At 39.9% G+C, this 16,339-nt stretch overlaps 1 protein-coding gene across 1 annotated transcript in view; it reads left to right on the top strand.

The window, feature by feature from the left end:
* The window catches only part of LOC137273040 (glutamate receptor-like), a 102,969-nt gene that overhangs the window by 77,650 nt on the left and 8,980 nt on the right, over positions 1–16,339 (top strand). Inside the window, exons 9-14 of the mRNA XM_067805481.1 lie at positions 3,118–3,234; positions 9,335–9,407; positions 10,716–10,855; positions 12,192–12,547; positions 14,185–14,383; positions 15,420–15,667. Of these exons, the coding sequence (XP_067661582.1) occupies positions 3,118–3,234; positions 9,335–9,407; positions 10,716–10,855; positions 12,192–12,547; positions 14,185–14,383; positions 15,420–15,667 (1,133 nt within the window). The remainder of the gene's footprint in view (positions 1–3,117; positions 3,235–9,334; positions 9,408–10,715; positions 10,856–12,191; positions 12,548–14,184; positions 14,384–15,419; positions 15,668–16,339) is intronic.

The following is a 16,339-nucleotide window of genomic DNA, read 5'->3' as shown; positions in this document are numbered from 1 at the left end:
TGTCCATGGTGTTTTCTGCCGACTTCTGCACAAAACACACACACACACACACACACACACACACACACACACACACACACACACACACACACACACACACACACACACACAAACACAAACATATTTAAAATAAGGAGGGGCATCACATATGCATTATACATGCTAATGTGCGCAATGCACAGTTGTAAAAGAGTTGCCTTTCAAAGTGCAGTTGGTATATGTATCAATAAATGTATGGAAACGGCTGCAGTATATATATATATGTGTGTGTGTGTTTGTGTGTGTCTGTCTGTCTGTCTGTGTGTGTGTGTGTGTGCAGTACAAATAAAGACGCATACCTTTGAATACGTCTCCATTAATTAAGCGTACGTACATGCTGATGCTGGTAAATGAATTCTTTAGTACATATCTGTAGTCAGGCGAGGCGCATGCTATGCATTTTGCATGTTACCTTCAGTCTGTACTTGTGTCCAAAACCTCCTTTATGTTGGCACGTGTGTTTATGTATTTGTCAGTACATACCATAACTGTATCCACTGACAAGTGCTTTGCAATGATGTACTTCATCCATGAAACATTTGGTCTTTTCTCCTTTTTTGACATTGCTCAATATTGGTACGTATAGACAGTCAAACTGAAATAACTTAGTTACGCATAGGGATAAAACAAAACCAACAAACGGTGTTGCTCAGTCACCAACAGTACAAGGTTTGCAAATTACAGCGGAAATATATTATCGTAAGTGAAACTAGACTGGCAGTAAGAAAGCAGTGTCAGAACATTTACTGTTGTAATATATTAAAAATATTCAGTGGTGAAATGAATACCTTCAGATGAACACCCAATAGCAACGTCGGGTCGGATATCCACAATGAGACAGTGACCTTCAAAAGATATTTTGATTTATTGTGACGTGAACGGCATCTCCCTTATACCCTGGAAGAAAACCTCCGCGATGTTGTTGTACAAAAGACCTTACCGCTTCGACTATCTGAAGTCTATGTTAAGGTATGGGAGTTACGGTCCCTTAGCGGTAATATTGCTTTCTACTACCGCCGCCAGGAAGACAATTACTATGCTGCATCAACCTTTACTGTTATAAGACCTTACCGATTACTCTTTACTGAATCTACATCATACAGTTGCGTCACTGTTTTGCAGTGAATTACAAAGTTATACAACATTCATCATCCTTTCAAGCAGCACTCGGTCAAGAAGACACTCGACACAAGTTAGCATTTTCCCTATACAAACACACATCCCCCGATGAAAATATGCTATTTGAATAGAAACGCAAATGTGGAAATGACTATCGAATCCATTTATTTGAATACCCTATGAATAACTCCTGTCCACCCGCTGTGACCACAGTGCACATGACGAAGTAGGAATCACAAAATGTGAGTCAACTGACCACCTGCGGAGACGCTCATTTCATCCGAATTATCATTTCCTGCCGACACGATACCTCATGATTCCCCGTTCTTGTTGAATACGATATATTCAGCAACGGTAAATATTGTGTCACAGCACATCTGATTCACGGGCATTATGAAAATATATTCCTGTTTGTTTTACAAATGTTAATCCTTTGAGAACACATCAGAAGTCGTCGGAACACCAGACAAAGCAAATCCCGTATGGCTCCTACATACAATGAACGTTAGCGTATAATGGAGACCTATGAAAGATGCATGTAGCTGTTATCAATAGTTCGATTTTATCAGTTGCATATTCGTGCTGTGGTGACTCGCTGACAGAAACCTTTTATCACTGTCGGTTTTAATCATGCTACTGCTTAAAACACGGGGAAAGGTATTACTAGTGTTTGAATTAATCAAAGTTATAGATATTGGTTCTGGGATTACACATTCCCATTCGCATTGTATGCTGTAGGGCCAAACGTGATTTAAATTTCGACGTGGAGGCATAGTGCTTCTAATTTACAATCCTAGGGTCCGAGTCTGGGGATTATAAAGACACATTTGTGCTACTAGAACCTCGTTATAAGTTCAGATCGAAGGCACGTCTATTCAGAATTTATACGAGCATAAGCCATCCCTAGTGGACCAGAGTTCACTTTGGTCGATATCACGAGGGGCTCTTTGCTCCTTCATATGCACGAGAACTATAAAACAAGATTTGATTAAATATGATTGATTTTGAGTAAAAAAATGTTCTACTAGAGTCTGCGTAAACGTGTCATCTCAAACTTCTGCCGACGAAGCTCGGGGGAATCTCTTCACCAAATCACCGGTTGCCAATGCTATCAATAGATCAAAAGTCACATACACTGCCAATCAGTCTAGCGTTCTATGGTTAGAAACAAGACAATGAAAGCTCTGTCCTATAATGCAAATACGATATACACATGGGCAGAGGTAACGCAACACCTATGATTGTCAACCCCTTTTTTATAGCTATTTACAATCAGATCATTGCTTATGTCATTTTTCCAATGCACTATTCCATGATTTCAGTGATGTATAACGTACCTCAGACAAATCGTGCTAAAAAGTAGCTTTCTGTAGGTTTAAAATAGTCATGGTCCTAGTAAATTATAGAAATTGTTAGATGACATATGGTAGATGTGAAGTTTATTTCCACAGTTTACGCATCAGTCACAGAAAGTATGCCTGATTCGCTCTGAAACATGTGCTTACCTTTGATTGTAATTTATACACATCATTAAAATATAGTAAAAATCGAACACTGTACTTACTAGTTATGAACAATGCCTTGCTCATGAAAAGGTACGTCACGCTGATTTACGTCGATACACGGGTGACCTATCACCTAAGGCGTGCTTCCTCTGCGGATTGTGTACTTTAGGCGAACCCGGACCCATGGCTGTTGGTTTCTGTTGTAGACTTACCTCGGTAATGTGAATGTTCAAACCATGGCTTTTCCAACATACGAATCAGGCTTGCATCCATACAAGACCTGCACTGTCTTGCATAAAGCTAACACGGCATGCATTAACTGGACCGTGCCTCACGCAGTCAAAGTGTATGTGTGTGTGTGTTTATTGACTTTATCTATCTGATCGCATGTCATGTTATCAGTGGCAATCACTGAAGCTTCTGAATCATCATAAGACTGTTGGTAATGTTTCAGATTGGTGAATGGGACAGCATATCTGGATTAAGAACAATATATGATGCTGGAGAGCAGGGATCCGCTAACGAAAGTTCTACATCCACAAAACGTCGAAAGGTTGTCACCACTATACTGGTATGTATGGCTTCCTATTATTGCCTAGACAAAACCGACGACGTGGGTAAGGTGATAGATTGTCTTGTCCAGAGAGGGTGGGTTTTTTGATCAACTGGATGTGCCGTGAAGACATTCAACAGATGTTTTTCTTACCCTGTCTGATACAAAACAGGGACAGGTCAGGGTATTTTGTCCAAGGATGAATCTATGTTAAACTGTTGCTTGATGTCTCGACGGAGTAGAGACACCTACATAATATGTGTCTGGACTTGTATACACGTGTACGCACACCGATGAATAGGATTGACACATGAACACGACAGCAAGCCGTTTCCACTTCACAAACCTTTACTGTAAGTATCTGTCTAGTATAGTCACACTTCCTTGAATGCATTTATTTGGGCTAAACTAACATTTCTTTGAAGCTCTTTCAGTCGTCCATCACAAACTTCTGTCTTTAATGTGCACACGTCCCCTGAGAGGAACAAGCAACACTACCTTCAGATACGAACACAATCATGTCAACGAGACCCTTTAATCATCCTTGTTGCCGTGTCAAGAGAGATCGTCCCGCCAAACTTCAGAATGAGCCTATTGTCCTCTGTGTCTCAAAAGACATTCTTGAAAGAAGGGTCCTGAATAACGAGTGTCAACTGTATAATGTGTTCACCTTTTAGGAAGATGATGCTATTATGTCTTCCTCATAAATGACAAGCTGCGATCAATACGATATAATGATCACATAATAAAACCCATTCCCCATGGCTATTGCACTGTCGGGTATGTGACTGACAAGACTATCGCTCACTCAGAGTTAGCCTGACAACGCTAATGGCTATTTACATGTTCAGATCGTCTCAATTTCTCCCAAAGCATTACAATGGCTTATCAGATTTCAATACTTCTTCATGATGGGCATCTGAAATTATTAATTATTATTATTAATATCAAACACGATGTTAAAATTCTAACGTTCATACTCTGTGATCAATATCATCATTTTCAGGCCATTCTTATTTACTGTTAGAAGTATGTAAATAGGCTTGTAATGCATTCAACGTTCGAAACGTTAAATTTTCAGGATTCTAAAGTGCATTAGAGGACTATTAGAATTGTGTCTGAATCCAGGTCACATCATAAAAAGCACTTAGACCGTGCTGAGTGGCCGTCTAATTGCTTTACTCTGAAAATACCATCAGCGACAGGACTGTTGAACCGAAATTAAAGTATGGACCTTGTGTTCTTAGGTCAGAGCTCTGTTTCTCATGCCGCCTTCAGGGTCAGATAGTGCCGATGTTACTTCAAGACGAGTCAGACGTAGATACGAAAGGGGAAAGCTGACTAATCATGGGTTAGGTGTTCGTCTGGGACATAATTCGGCAAGGAAGACACGTTCATTAGAGTTCGAACGAAGGTTAACGCCATGGAGTGAAGGATAAGTATGCTGAGCACTTCTTGTCAATGTCTCAAACCGTCACGTCCGCCAACAAGAATACCTACAGTTCTTTTTAAACCGACGGCGAACGTAACAGTAGCAGCGAAGGTTTAACATTACACGGGTGTTAGTTCAGGGACGTGATATTACTTCCGGATGAGGACTCACTTTCGAGCGACATTACATGATCGGCTTGTCAGCAACCTAATAGAATAGGCCCATCACGGTGTCAGTTTTACAAGCCCACAGAGAGGGAGCACTCCAATACAAAGCCTCCTATCAGTCATATACAAACATACATACTGTTTACTCTGTGGGCTAGCCTAGTGGTTCAAGCGTTTGGCTGCCATTCCTCAAATGGCTACAATGTGTGAAGCCCATTTCTCGTGTCCCAAGCCTTGATGTTGCTGGAATATTGAATAGCAGCACATAAACATCTTTACCCATTTACTACTCCGTACTGCTTTTCTCAATCTAAGTATGGACATGTATACAAGCAACACCACTTTTACTGAGATAATGGTGTGTATTACACCAATCTCGTTTTCTACTGAAAGCATTTGCCTTCTCACTCAAACATGTTATCGTCTGCTGCAACCACGCTTAACATCCTTGTTGTTAACTCGCCATTTTGGATGTGATTCCTTGCTTACATCCATTACATACTTGCTGCAATTTGAAACGAAATGAAGTCATCTTGGAACCATCAACTATCCCGGTGCACATTTGTATATGCATATCTGTTTGTGTTGCTACTGCTCCGTCTGAAGTCCATGGTTCAATTTCCCACATTGGTACATGTGTGAACATGTGTGAAAAGCTTATAAAGCCATACTCAGTAAACATGCTATTGCTCAAACGATAGTACATGACGTTGTTCAACAATGTTGTCTCCTACGTTTAAGTATTTCATTTTGACTTTTGTTTTCCCAAGCGGACCCCCTTTGAAAAGAACCTAGAGACATGTACACTGTTCAATTTTCAATGTACTGAGAGGATAGAAAGACAGGGAATATGAAGCCTTTTCACTTTTTGATGATCGAGATCAAAAGCCGATTCTGTAATTATATAGTACACGCATAGACGAGAAATCTGTTGCGAACATGATGTATTTTCAAACATGTATACCTTGTCCACAAATAGACTTTAGTGCATGAAATTCTACACCAGTTTAGAAGAAGGTAATATCTCTACAAGGAAGTAGATACTTTTAGATAACGGAGACGCAGAACGACGTAGTACGACCCTCGACGTCAGGTTTCCTAGCTCTCAGACCAATCTCTTTCAACCTATTCCGTACAATTTGCCCTTATATCTGCTGAAGTCCAGGCACCCTGGCTGATGAGCTCTCAACCGTGACAGTACGATCACACAAATGTAGTACCCGGATGTATCGGTCTCGGACTGCAGTGGTAACGCGAGGTCTGCCTGTACAAGGACGGCCATTTGTTACGCCTGTTTGGTTGCAACGAGCTGCAAGCCATGATACTGTGCTCAGACTAACATTCAGACGCCTGGCAACAGAAGATTGGTAATTTCCAGCATTCTTTCTATGTCGATGTTCCGTGTCAACTCGTGAAGTAATGATTTGACCTTGAAACTGCAGTTACTGAAAGTAATCTTGATATTTATTGCCAGACAGTGAATGCTCTTTGTTGCACAATTTCAACCGGAAGGTGATTTCTGTTGCGTTGTGTCGATGCCTTTGTAATCCTTGTAAGAAATCTGATCAAAATCATCTTTTTCAGGTAAAATCGTTTTTTAACTAATGCAGTTGTGTAAAATCATGTTATCAACATTCATGTTACAGATTTTGGCAATTGTTTGAACACAATAGGTAATTAATAGATTTTTTTAAAATACAAATTGCTCATCTGTTTTTTGGGGGGATAGTATATTAAAAAAGGCCAGTTAGGTATTGACACCATCCTCATGAAGAATGTATTAGTGCGATGGATCTGAAACGACTGACTGAATACAAAAGCCTTCATGTCCAGCGCCTTACTCCTGGGACTGTTTCTCTGCGCCATTTCCTTGAGAGTGTGCAAAGACATCCCATTGCGGATGTGGTATGAAGGATTATTTAAAAGCTCCATGCCATACATACAGCGTTGTATTAATATTTGTACAAAAAAGTTATGTTTGGGGTGTACATTTCATCACAGGCAAATCACACGACTGCTCATGTGTATTTAGTGCAATAAGTTAATGTTCTGTTACGTGTTAGGAGAGATGAAAGGGGCTCTAAAACGACTACGGTATTCTGAAATAGTACACTGGCGCACAAATGACTAATGTGTGTCTTATCCTCTTCATGCTTAGCACGAGGCATAGTCGCAGGAATTATGATCCTTTGTTGGGATTACGCGGCTAGTGGATCAAACTACCGACCTACCTCTCTCCAGGGCGCCTCTCTATCCACTGCACCCTAGAAGAATGATATCATAACATCAATGTGATGAGACGACATTTCACTTGCTGTAATCCTGCATGGACGGATTATGGCCGACAGAGTGTCTCTGACAGTATCACGCAATATCTGGGTTCGACTTTCCACATGGTTGCAATGTGTGAAACATATTTCGTGTGTCCCTTATCGTGATATATCTGCAATATTCTCAATGTCAGTATAGAACCATAACAAGTCACTCAAATATAGCATCAGCGTCTCCATTTGACCAACAAATGTATGTATGTCAACAGAAATACTTTAAATGGGAATGTCTGCAATGATATTTATTCAAGCCCATCTATTGAACAGGAGTTCAGAGAGCATACACAGAACCTGCGTTCGTGGACACGCCAGAATGCAGTATTACTCAAATGATTGAGGTAGTTAATTGAATGTACCAATTTTAGGAAAAGCTCCCATCTTTCAGAATATCGATGTTTTTTGTGGAGTTTTTTTTTGTACACCCAGGCATGCTGTTTGTCATGTTCTACGTCAGAAACAGGTATTAGTCTGAGATCAGGGCTTTACAAATTCGCATTTTAATTGGTGAACTGGTTTTCAGATGTGATAGCACCACGTCCAGGACGTGTTAGATAGACATTTCCCAAAACCAAAATGAACATAAATCATTTTCTCACGCTACAAACGTCCGAAAAAAACAGCAATGCATGCCAAGTTTTAAAGTGTTTGTTTCAGAGTTCATATCCACTCAAAAAGGCATGGAAAATACCCACCCCATATCTTCCCTGTCTTCGGTGCTTCTCTGTCACATGCAGATTGGGTTTTTAGTCACTTAAATCGTTACAGTGGGTCGTCTCTTCGATAAATTAATATCCATCACTGCTACGTGAAATGTATGTTTCGAAAACCGAAGAATTTGTCAGGGGATGTCTTTGCGATGTTGTTTTCATAGATAAGAGCAGCAGCACCAATGAGCAGTGATACTGACCATATCAGCATCGGCTTCAACATTCTTGGTATAGTATGTGCCGGTGTCGCTTTTTCATGTAGGGCAAGTCTGTATGAATTAGTAAAGAAATATTTGTCGTGATTGATGTTGCGTGCAAAGCTTCGACCGATTTTGTTAAAGTGCTACGATGTACTGAGATATTTCACAAAAAACAACAAAAAAACCCAGGTCTGGTTCATGTCCGTTAACGGACTATATAATCATGTTGATGGCACCAGGTTTAGCTAAGGCTTCACTTACCATCATCATCACTACGCCAGAGCGATGTCGTAGGGTACTTACTTATCTGTTGAAATCCACGAGCATTAACGTACCGTTGTGTCCATCAGTGGCATCGGTTCACAGCACAGATGAGCAACTGAAAGATATGCTAGACAGACAATTTCGTGCACTCACACTTGAAAACATGAGCTGCAACTATTACACTCAGAGCCTTCCTTGAGGAATGGGTCTGCCATTCCACTCAGTTCCAAGAGCATGATCCGGGCACCCTAAACTCACACACATGTCCCACACATCGCTATTACCGCCCTGCAGGTATCATGGAATCAGTCTTTTACAAGCTAAAGCGTCATGTATTTTGGATATATACTTATATGCGAAGATTCAAGTTTCGGGTTAGAGCTGATATTAGAGAAGAAATGTTAAGTTCCCCTATTCGTTTTAAATGTCATATACTTGTGAGTTTAGACTCACAGGTGTAACTGTACTTCAGTCAACTGCTGTGAATTAGATTTTGTAAAACAATACATTCGTGACGTTATGATTCGTATCGGTCCAAAAAGGTTGTTGTTCAACAAATGATGTGAAAATTGGACAATACTTTTCAAAACATTACATCAAAACGCAGCTGCTCACAAGCACGATATATGCACATTCTTTCCATCAAATGGATGAGAGAGAGAGAGAGACCAGGCATTTGATAACCATTTATTCACATTGTACCATCCGGTTTCGTTATATACATATCTGACCCGTACATATCCATGGAAAGTATGTCATCACACGCCGATCTGACCTCATCCTTCATCAGAAACACATTCAGAAGACTTGGAGGCAGATTCATCTTTATACAGATCTTCCAGTAACGATTAACTTGGAAAGTTGCTTAAAATGTTTCGCCGAACTGTAATTTGAAAATACACAATGAAAGCGTTTGGACATCTGGTTTTGACATTTCTACCATAGAAAATTGATGTTATTCTACGTCAAGTCTGTGTTATTTCCAACCGCTTTCTCCATTTACCATCCTTTTTTCCAGCTTCCACCGTTCTTGGCGAAGAAGAAGACGCCTGACAACGGAAAGCCCCTCCTAGGAAACAATAGATACGAAGGTTTGCCGTTAAGATTTGCTTCCAAATCACTAAATTAGGTATATTTGCTTATTGCTTGCCGATACCGCGGGGTAAGCGATTTTTAGACGTGAATGGCGATGAGGTAAATTGGCCTGATCAACCCTACAGGAGAATACAGCACTGTATCGATCGGGCGCCCCAAGAAATGTCTCCAACATACTGAAATGACTTTATATGTTGTGCCACTTAGCCCGTGCGCCACTTGGGTTATTTCGACAAACAGGCTTAGTTAATTCTCTGTGGACTTCACATGCAGATGGGCTCCTCGTTGAAGAATATTTTGTAGCCGAACAACCATTTTGATAGTGGAAGGCAGTTTCCGTTGCAAATGGAAAGCACACTTTTTTCGGAAATGTCGAATTAAGTTGCTCATCTGATAAATCTCTTCTTAATGCAGATTTGAGGGCAAACTGTTGGCAAGCTTACTTTTGTTGGCTTACGTGCAAGGTGATATGTTTTCTGTGGAATGAGATTATTTGGAAACCTTAATTGAATGCTTCTAAACCGTTTATGTAAGTGATTACTAGTTAGTTTACCTCGGTATTATGAACACAACCCTTGTTTGCATTAAATCTGCAACGAGGAACCGACTGTGTCCGCACATGTTGGCATCGTCAAAAGAACTGGCAATCACATACGAGTTCAAACAGAAAAATACAACAATAACATAAAATTCATCAGAATAATATTCAGCCTTTCTAAGAAATCATGCATAACTTTATCTGACAATACATAGGGGAAATGTGTTTTCACGATGTATCTTTCTTGTGTGTGACGAAACGAAAATAAATACTTTGAAAGGATTATAAAAATGATTAAATGATCAGAATTTGATGTATTCGTTTGATTTCTTTCATAAAACAAGCAAAGACATGGTGTGGTAATTTATAATAAACACTGATTTGTTTCAATCTCGTGAAAACGAAAATAGTATCCAATCGACATAACATTGTGTTATTTGTTCGTGTTTCATTATATCGGGTAGTCCCTAGTGGTACGGAAGAGAGGGCGTGTCTTTACAAGAAAAATAAAAGGCTACAATATGGACGTATGGTTTTTCAGAATAATATTCCCATACATTTAATGTTTTGTTTGTGTTTTTTATTACCTTCCAATGTACACGCATCCACGTACAAAGCTGCCATTGCTTGAGTAGAATATTAGCATATTACCCGAGCCTTCAGAACAATTTAATTCTGATCCCCAGTTCATTAAATGTGTCCTGTTAATTGGGTAATGTAATATGATCATCATATATAGAATCAGTTTTCATTGTGGTTCTTTCAGGATTCTGTCGAGATCTGGCGGACGAGATTTCGGAGAAGCTGGAGTTTGACTACGAAATCCGCGAGGTTCGTGACGGGCAGTTTGGCGAGGATCTGAAGAATGGCTCGTGGAGCGGAATGATCGGAGAACTGAGACGTGGGGTGATGTCAGATCGTACTCAATCCCACAGTCGGCATTTTGACAAAGGCAATGGTTGTGCGACTGCAATATCGAAATTTACAAAGAAAATCCATTGTGCTTATGCCCGTAAACATTGAAATTTCCATTTTTGAATAAAGTAGTCTTGACTGAAAGCAGCAGCAAAATCGTTCGCAACACAATGTTTGAAGAATGATCCATGTACGAATTGCTCACGTTTAAATATACTAGTATCTGCGTTTAAAGAATGCAATATCCCTGTCATAATTTCCTCATCTGTTTATGTCAGTTATTCTGTGAGTGGGGATGAGAAGTTTCGACGCATCACCATGCTTCTAAGATACCTCTGCACGCTTGCATTGTTCTGCAAGAGAATTATAATGCCCATAAATGAATTAAATGATCTGTTTTGCATAGCCGTGCGTTCATGTAAGTGAATTAGTGCAAATATTTCACATTAATAAAGTTAATCAAAAACATCATATCCCTTGCGATAACGATGCAGTTGTGTTTGTACTGTCTTAAATGGATGAAATTATGTGAAGGGCTTTGCTTCAGCTAGGTCCTAGTATCCTAGTATGTCCATGGTGTATTGGCAACTCTCGTTGAACTCTGAGACACTAACCACATGACGATGAATAATATCTGGCATTATATTTATACACTTAATGCAATAACTACATATTATCTCATTTCATTTCAAGACCGCACGCCTCGAGCATGTTAAGAGGTGGCAATGACATAGAAATGCTACAAATTATCTTCACTATTTTCAAGGGTTTTCGAAGAAAATTCAGTTCCCAACTGTACACTTTTTATGTCAGCGTGGTGTATGATCGCACATAACCCCAATTAATACTCTGTAAGTGAGATAACAAATTGCTCTCGGAATGATTTGTGAATGTCCAAGGTCTCTGTCTCAGATAAGCACAGACAGATAAGCACGACTGTTCTCATGACAAATATGACCTATATCAAACGGACCATTTTATATGTCCCTCAATCACCATAAGAGCGCAAAGCCCATTGTTTAAGGGACAAGGGCGCATACAAATTATCTCATGACCCCTAATGTCTGAGATCCCAGTCCATATCAGTAATTACTAACGCCAATAATGTAATACCCTTAGTGACTCCTACTACCTACATTCACACGGATGTCATTAATCAGTAGGTGCGTTCTTCCAACAGTAATGTCAATTTCTGCCTCCAACACCAAAGGTCAAGATTGCAAAGGCTGTCGACCGCACCGACACCCATGTCCATATCACTAATTACCATTGTCGATTTCAGCACGCCAGCATTCCATCCGTTGCTTATTGATCTCTCTTATTTCAGGTAGCTGAACTGGCAATTGCTCCATTAACAATCACAGCGGAACGTGAGCGGGTGGTCGACTTCTCGAAACCTTTCATGAACATGGGAATTAGCATAATGATTAAGCGCCCAGACAAACAAAAGCCTGGTGTCTTTTCCTTCATGGAGCCCTTTTCCATTCAACTCTGGGCTTGCATATCTATAGCATACGTTGTCGTGAGCGTCAGCATCTTTCTTGTGAGTCGATTCAGTCCTTACGAGTGGCACAATCTGACGTTGACATTTGGAGACATGATTCACAATCAGTTCACACTGTCCAACTCCTTCTGGTTCTCGATGGGAGCTCTAATGCTGCAAGGAAGTGACCATTGTCCAAGGTGAATGGAGCCATTACGATTGACGATATCGAGAAACCCTTACTTCGCACTTGTTCGTGTTTGTGCAGGAGGAAAGCCACTCTGTAGATATCATTACTATACAGTTACAGGTTATCATAGAAATGTGGTAACATAAAGTAATTTCACTTAAAGGTTATTCTGAAACGGACCCCTAGATTCTCTTTGTAAAAGTATCAGCTATTAACATATATCAAATTACCTAAACTGAATCCTGTTACATATACCTTATGATAGGCAGGGGCCGTCGCATGATGATTTTGGGTATTTTGGACATGCAAAATCTGTCAGTTCTGAAATTGATAACAGCAAAATTGCAAATATATTTTCCACCAACATCCTCTTTGAGGCATTACTGGCATTTCAAATGAAATACATACCGCGGACCTTAACGTTTTTTCCCCCTGAAATGTCGCTTTTTGTCTCAGATATTTGAGTGAAACATCCAATTAAATACACACATATGTCTGATGAGCTCTGGTCGTTTTCTGAGTGATGTATTACAAGTGGCATGAAACCACAAAAACAGGTTACGTTTCATCTGAAACACCCTGGCGTGCCTTTTGGATGAATTGCCCCCTCTCCATGCAGTCATACCCTTGGAGTTCTCATATATTCAGAGATGAAGGAAGGTTTCATATGACTCTCGGTCCCTGTTGAACTTTAACTGTGATATACGCACCTCCAGACACAGTTCGAAAAATCCGTTTTCATTTCTCAGGGGAACGCACGTCAAGAGAAGAGTGACAAGTAATCCTTTAAGTAGCAAATTAGAACGCAGTATAAGACTTATATTTCAACCTTCATAATGAGGTGTATGCGGAAAAGATGTAATACGTGTTCTTATATCGATGTAAATGTCATGCTAACGGTATATATAGAGGTGTGTTTGATGCTAATTGTATGGAACTGACAGTTTTGTGATTTTTGTTTCTTCTGTGTTCGACATTTCTAAGCCTAATGTTGGATGGAGAATTTTCTACTTAAGTATGTTATTACAGACTAACAGTTAAGAAATCTGGAATATTCTCAATGGCTCACGTTTTCCACGAAATAATGGCATATGTCAGCCTCCATTCGCCTCAAAGAAAATATCGAGATATTCAAAAATAAAAACCGAAGATGAAATTATTTCTGCCTTTGGTACACTAGTTTCTGACGATAAATGTATCAAGTGTAGCGGAACACTAATGCCATCATGCGTATGGAATGTACCACTTACTATGTTATTCCTAAACATCATACACGATGATAGACCGTGACTGCTAAGGGATATTGTTAATTATCATTACTAGATTAACAAATACCATAGCGCATCCAGTTACGTCGTTCGCACCCATACGTCCCTAACAGGCAGCTCATGGGCATTGAAAGTACCCAGTCGTTTCACCAAAACTTGCTTGAAATACGATCATTTTGATAGACAGATTTGAAATATTTCGGAAATAGTTCTTGTATTAATTAAACATGTCCATTATCATTTCAACCACTTCGAGTCCAACCAGAGCATTAAAAGTCCTCAGTGACCAGCATGAGCTTCTCAGACGTCGACATGTGTTCAATAAGAACATGACGTCAGCTATTTGCCTTTGATGTACATGTATGTGTATGTGTTTCAGGTCGGCCGCTGGTCGCATCATAGGAGGGGCATGGTGGTTCTTTGTGCTGATTATCATCTCTTCCTACACTGCAAACCTAGCAGCCTTTCTCACTATAGAGCGGATGCTCACTCCAATCAAATCTGCTGATGACCTTGCCAAACAAACCGAAATATCGTATGGAACATTAAAATCCGGATCCACAAGGGAATTCTTTGCGGTATGGCGACTTTACTTTCTTTATTCTCATCTTCAGGGCGGGCAAAACGCTTTTCATTCAGCCTTTTAACACCCCAACCGGTTATGAAACTTGCACATTTTTAACAAATACAATTGTTTATTAAGCCACAGCTTCGTCTTGGTGCCTGCGGGAATTCGTGGCATAGGGGTTGATTGTACTAAGCCCAAGTTCCCAAGCCGCTCTGGTGAATACAGCGAGCGACCGGCGTCAATAGACATTAAGGCAAATTTCATGTCACCCTGCCTCTTGTATCTGCAATCACATTTCGGGTCAGTATCAGTGAGCAGAGTACGAGGACAGTACTCCTATTGCGCTACGGCATTCTGTGGACTAACACTTGAAAAATGCGCTGGCAAAATAAAAAAGAGACCAGTCGTAACTAGTGTACAGTCTACATACACACGAACTTACGTACGCGCATTTAATGCGTGGACATTGATCACGTTTACCACTTATCTGACATCTTAAATAATGACCCGCTTGCGTAGATCGATGCACGTGATGTTGATCATTGGATTGTTAGGTCCAGACTTTAATATTAACAGATACCCGACATATAGCTGATCTGTTGATGCGTTAGAACGCCAAACAAATCTTAACTAACCAAAACCTGTACAGAAAGGCATGTTAATGTTCATAGGTCTAAAGTCCATTTACACAAAAGAAATTACCAGACCCACAGATAAAAGGCAGAAAGTTACCAAAGCCACATCCTAGATCTGTAAATGATGTTTAAAACTGTAGTCCGTACATTCTTCCTGTTGTTTTTCACAATAACGATATTTACACATTTATTTCTGAGAGCCATACAAAAACCTACCGCATTCAAAACCTTCAGATCTGAGAACCCATTGCAACATAAATGCACATTTAATTAAATTCTACTGAATTACTGCATGTGCGGCATTGTTTTCATCGATATCAAAGCAATTTTAGTAGATAATGATTCATGTCTAGAATAAGCTGGCACCTGCAGATCAAAGAGAAATGACAATTGAACCTCTCCGTCTTTCAGAAAACGGCGGTTCCCACATACAGGACGATGTACAACGCCATGACAACAGCGACTCCGAGCCCATTCGTTGACTCGATCGAAGCTGGGGTGGAGAGAGTTCGCAACTTTAAAGCCAAATATGCATTTTTATTGGAATCAACAATGAATGAATATTATAATAACAGGAAACCATGTAATACGATGAAAGTTGGGCCCAACCTGAATTTGAAAGGCTTCGGCATCGCAACTCCCCTTGGCTCCGACTTGAAGTAAGTTAATCTCAGCCTTACGAATACTCTGATATCCAGGTTCCCTGCAAGTCTTAGTTCACTTCAGTCCGTTGTTATCACGACTCCGATTTGAAGCAAGCAAACGAAATTGGTTTGCTTAAAGGTCACATGCAACCAAAAAATCAAACATAATTAAAACACATTTATCACTTATTCATGACATATAATATACATTGCTGCTTTTAAAAAAGCAAATAAACACAATTATAAGCGTACAATCGCGATTGAAAAGTGCAATATTTTGTACTTGGGCTTACTTCCCCAGAAACGAAGCCCTCGGGAGACCGAACCCAGTCATAGCGGGTGGATACACTCAAGTGTAACGACGGCTTCCGATTGGCTGTTTCATTTGCTGATATGCTGAGGGTTCATTGTGTGTACAGAAAGATGATCTGTTTGATGGGCATTTTAGAAGTATAGCCAGTCACAAGAAAGTAAGATTCTTTATGGATAACAACTTCTTTTTGTGTACTTGTTGCGTCGTTTCAGTATGGATTCATATACTGTTGTCAAACAAAATCATATACACGAAAAGAAGTCGTTATCCATGAAGAATGTATATAGGGATGTTTGGTTTGGAAAATACATGTTTTCTGAATTTGCGCTCGATCCAATAAAAATCATGTCAGTAGAGATGGTAAACTACTGCGT

This window comes from Haliotis asinina, chromosome 2 (genome assembly GCF_037392515.1).
Source record: "Haliotis asinina isolate JCU_RB_2024 chromosome 2, JCU_Hal_asi_v2, whole genome shotgun sequence".
Lineage (NCBI taxonomy): Eukaryota > Metazoa > Mollusca > Gastropoda > Lepetellida > Haliotidae > Haliotis > Haliotis asinina.
The sequence above is the reverse complement of the archived record's forward strand: the minus strand, read 5'-3'. Positions and strand labels throughout refer to the sequence as shown.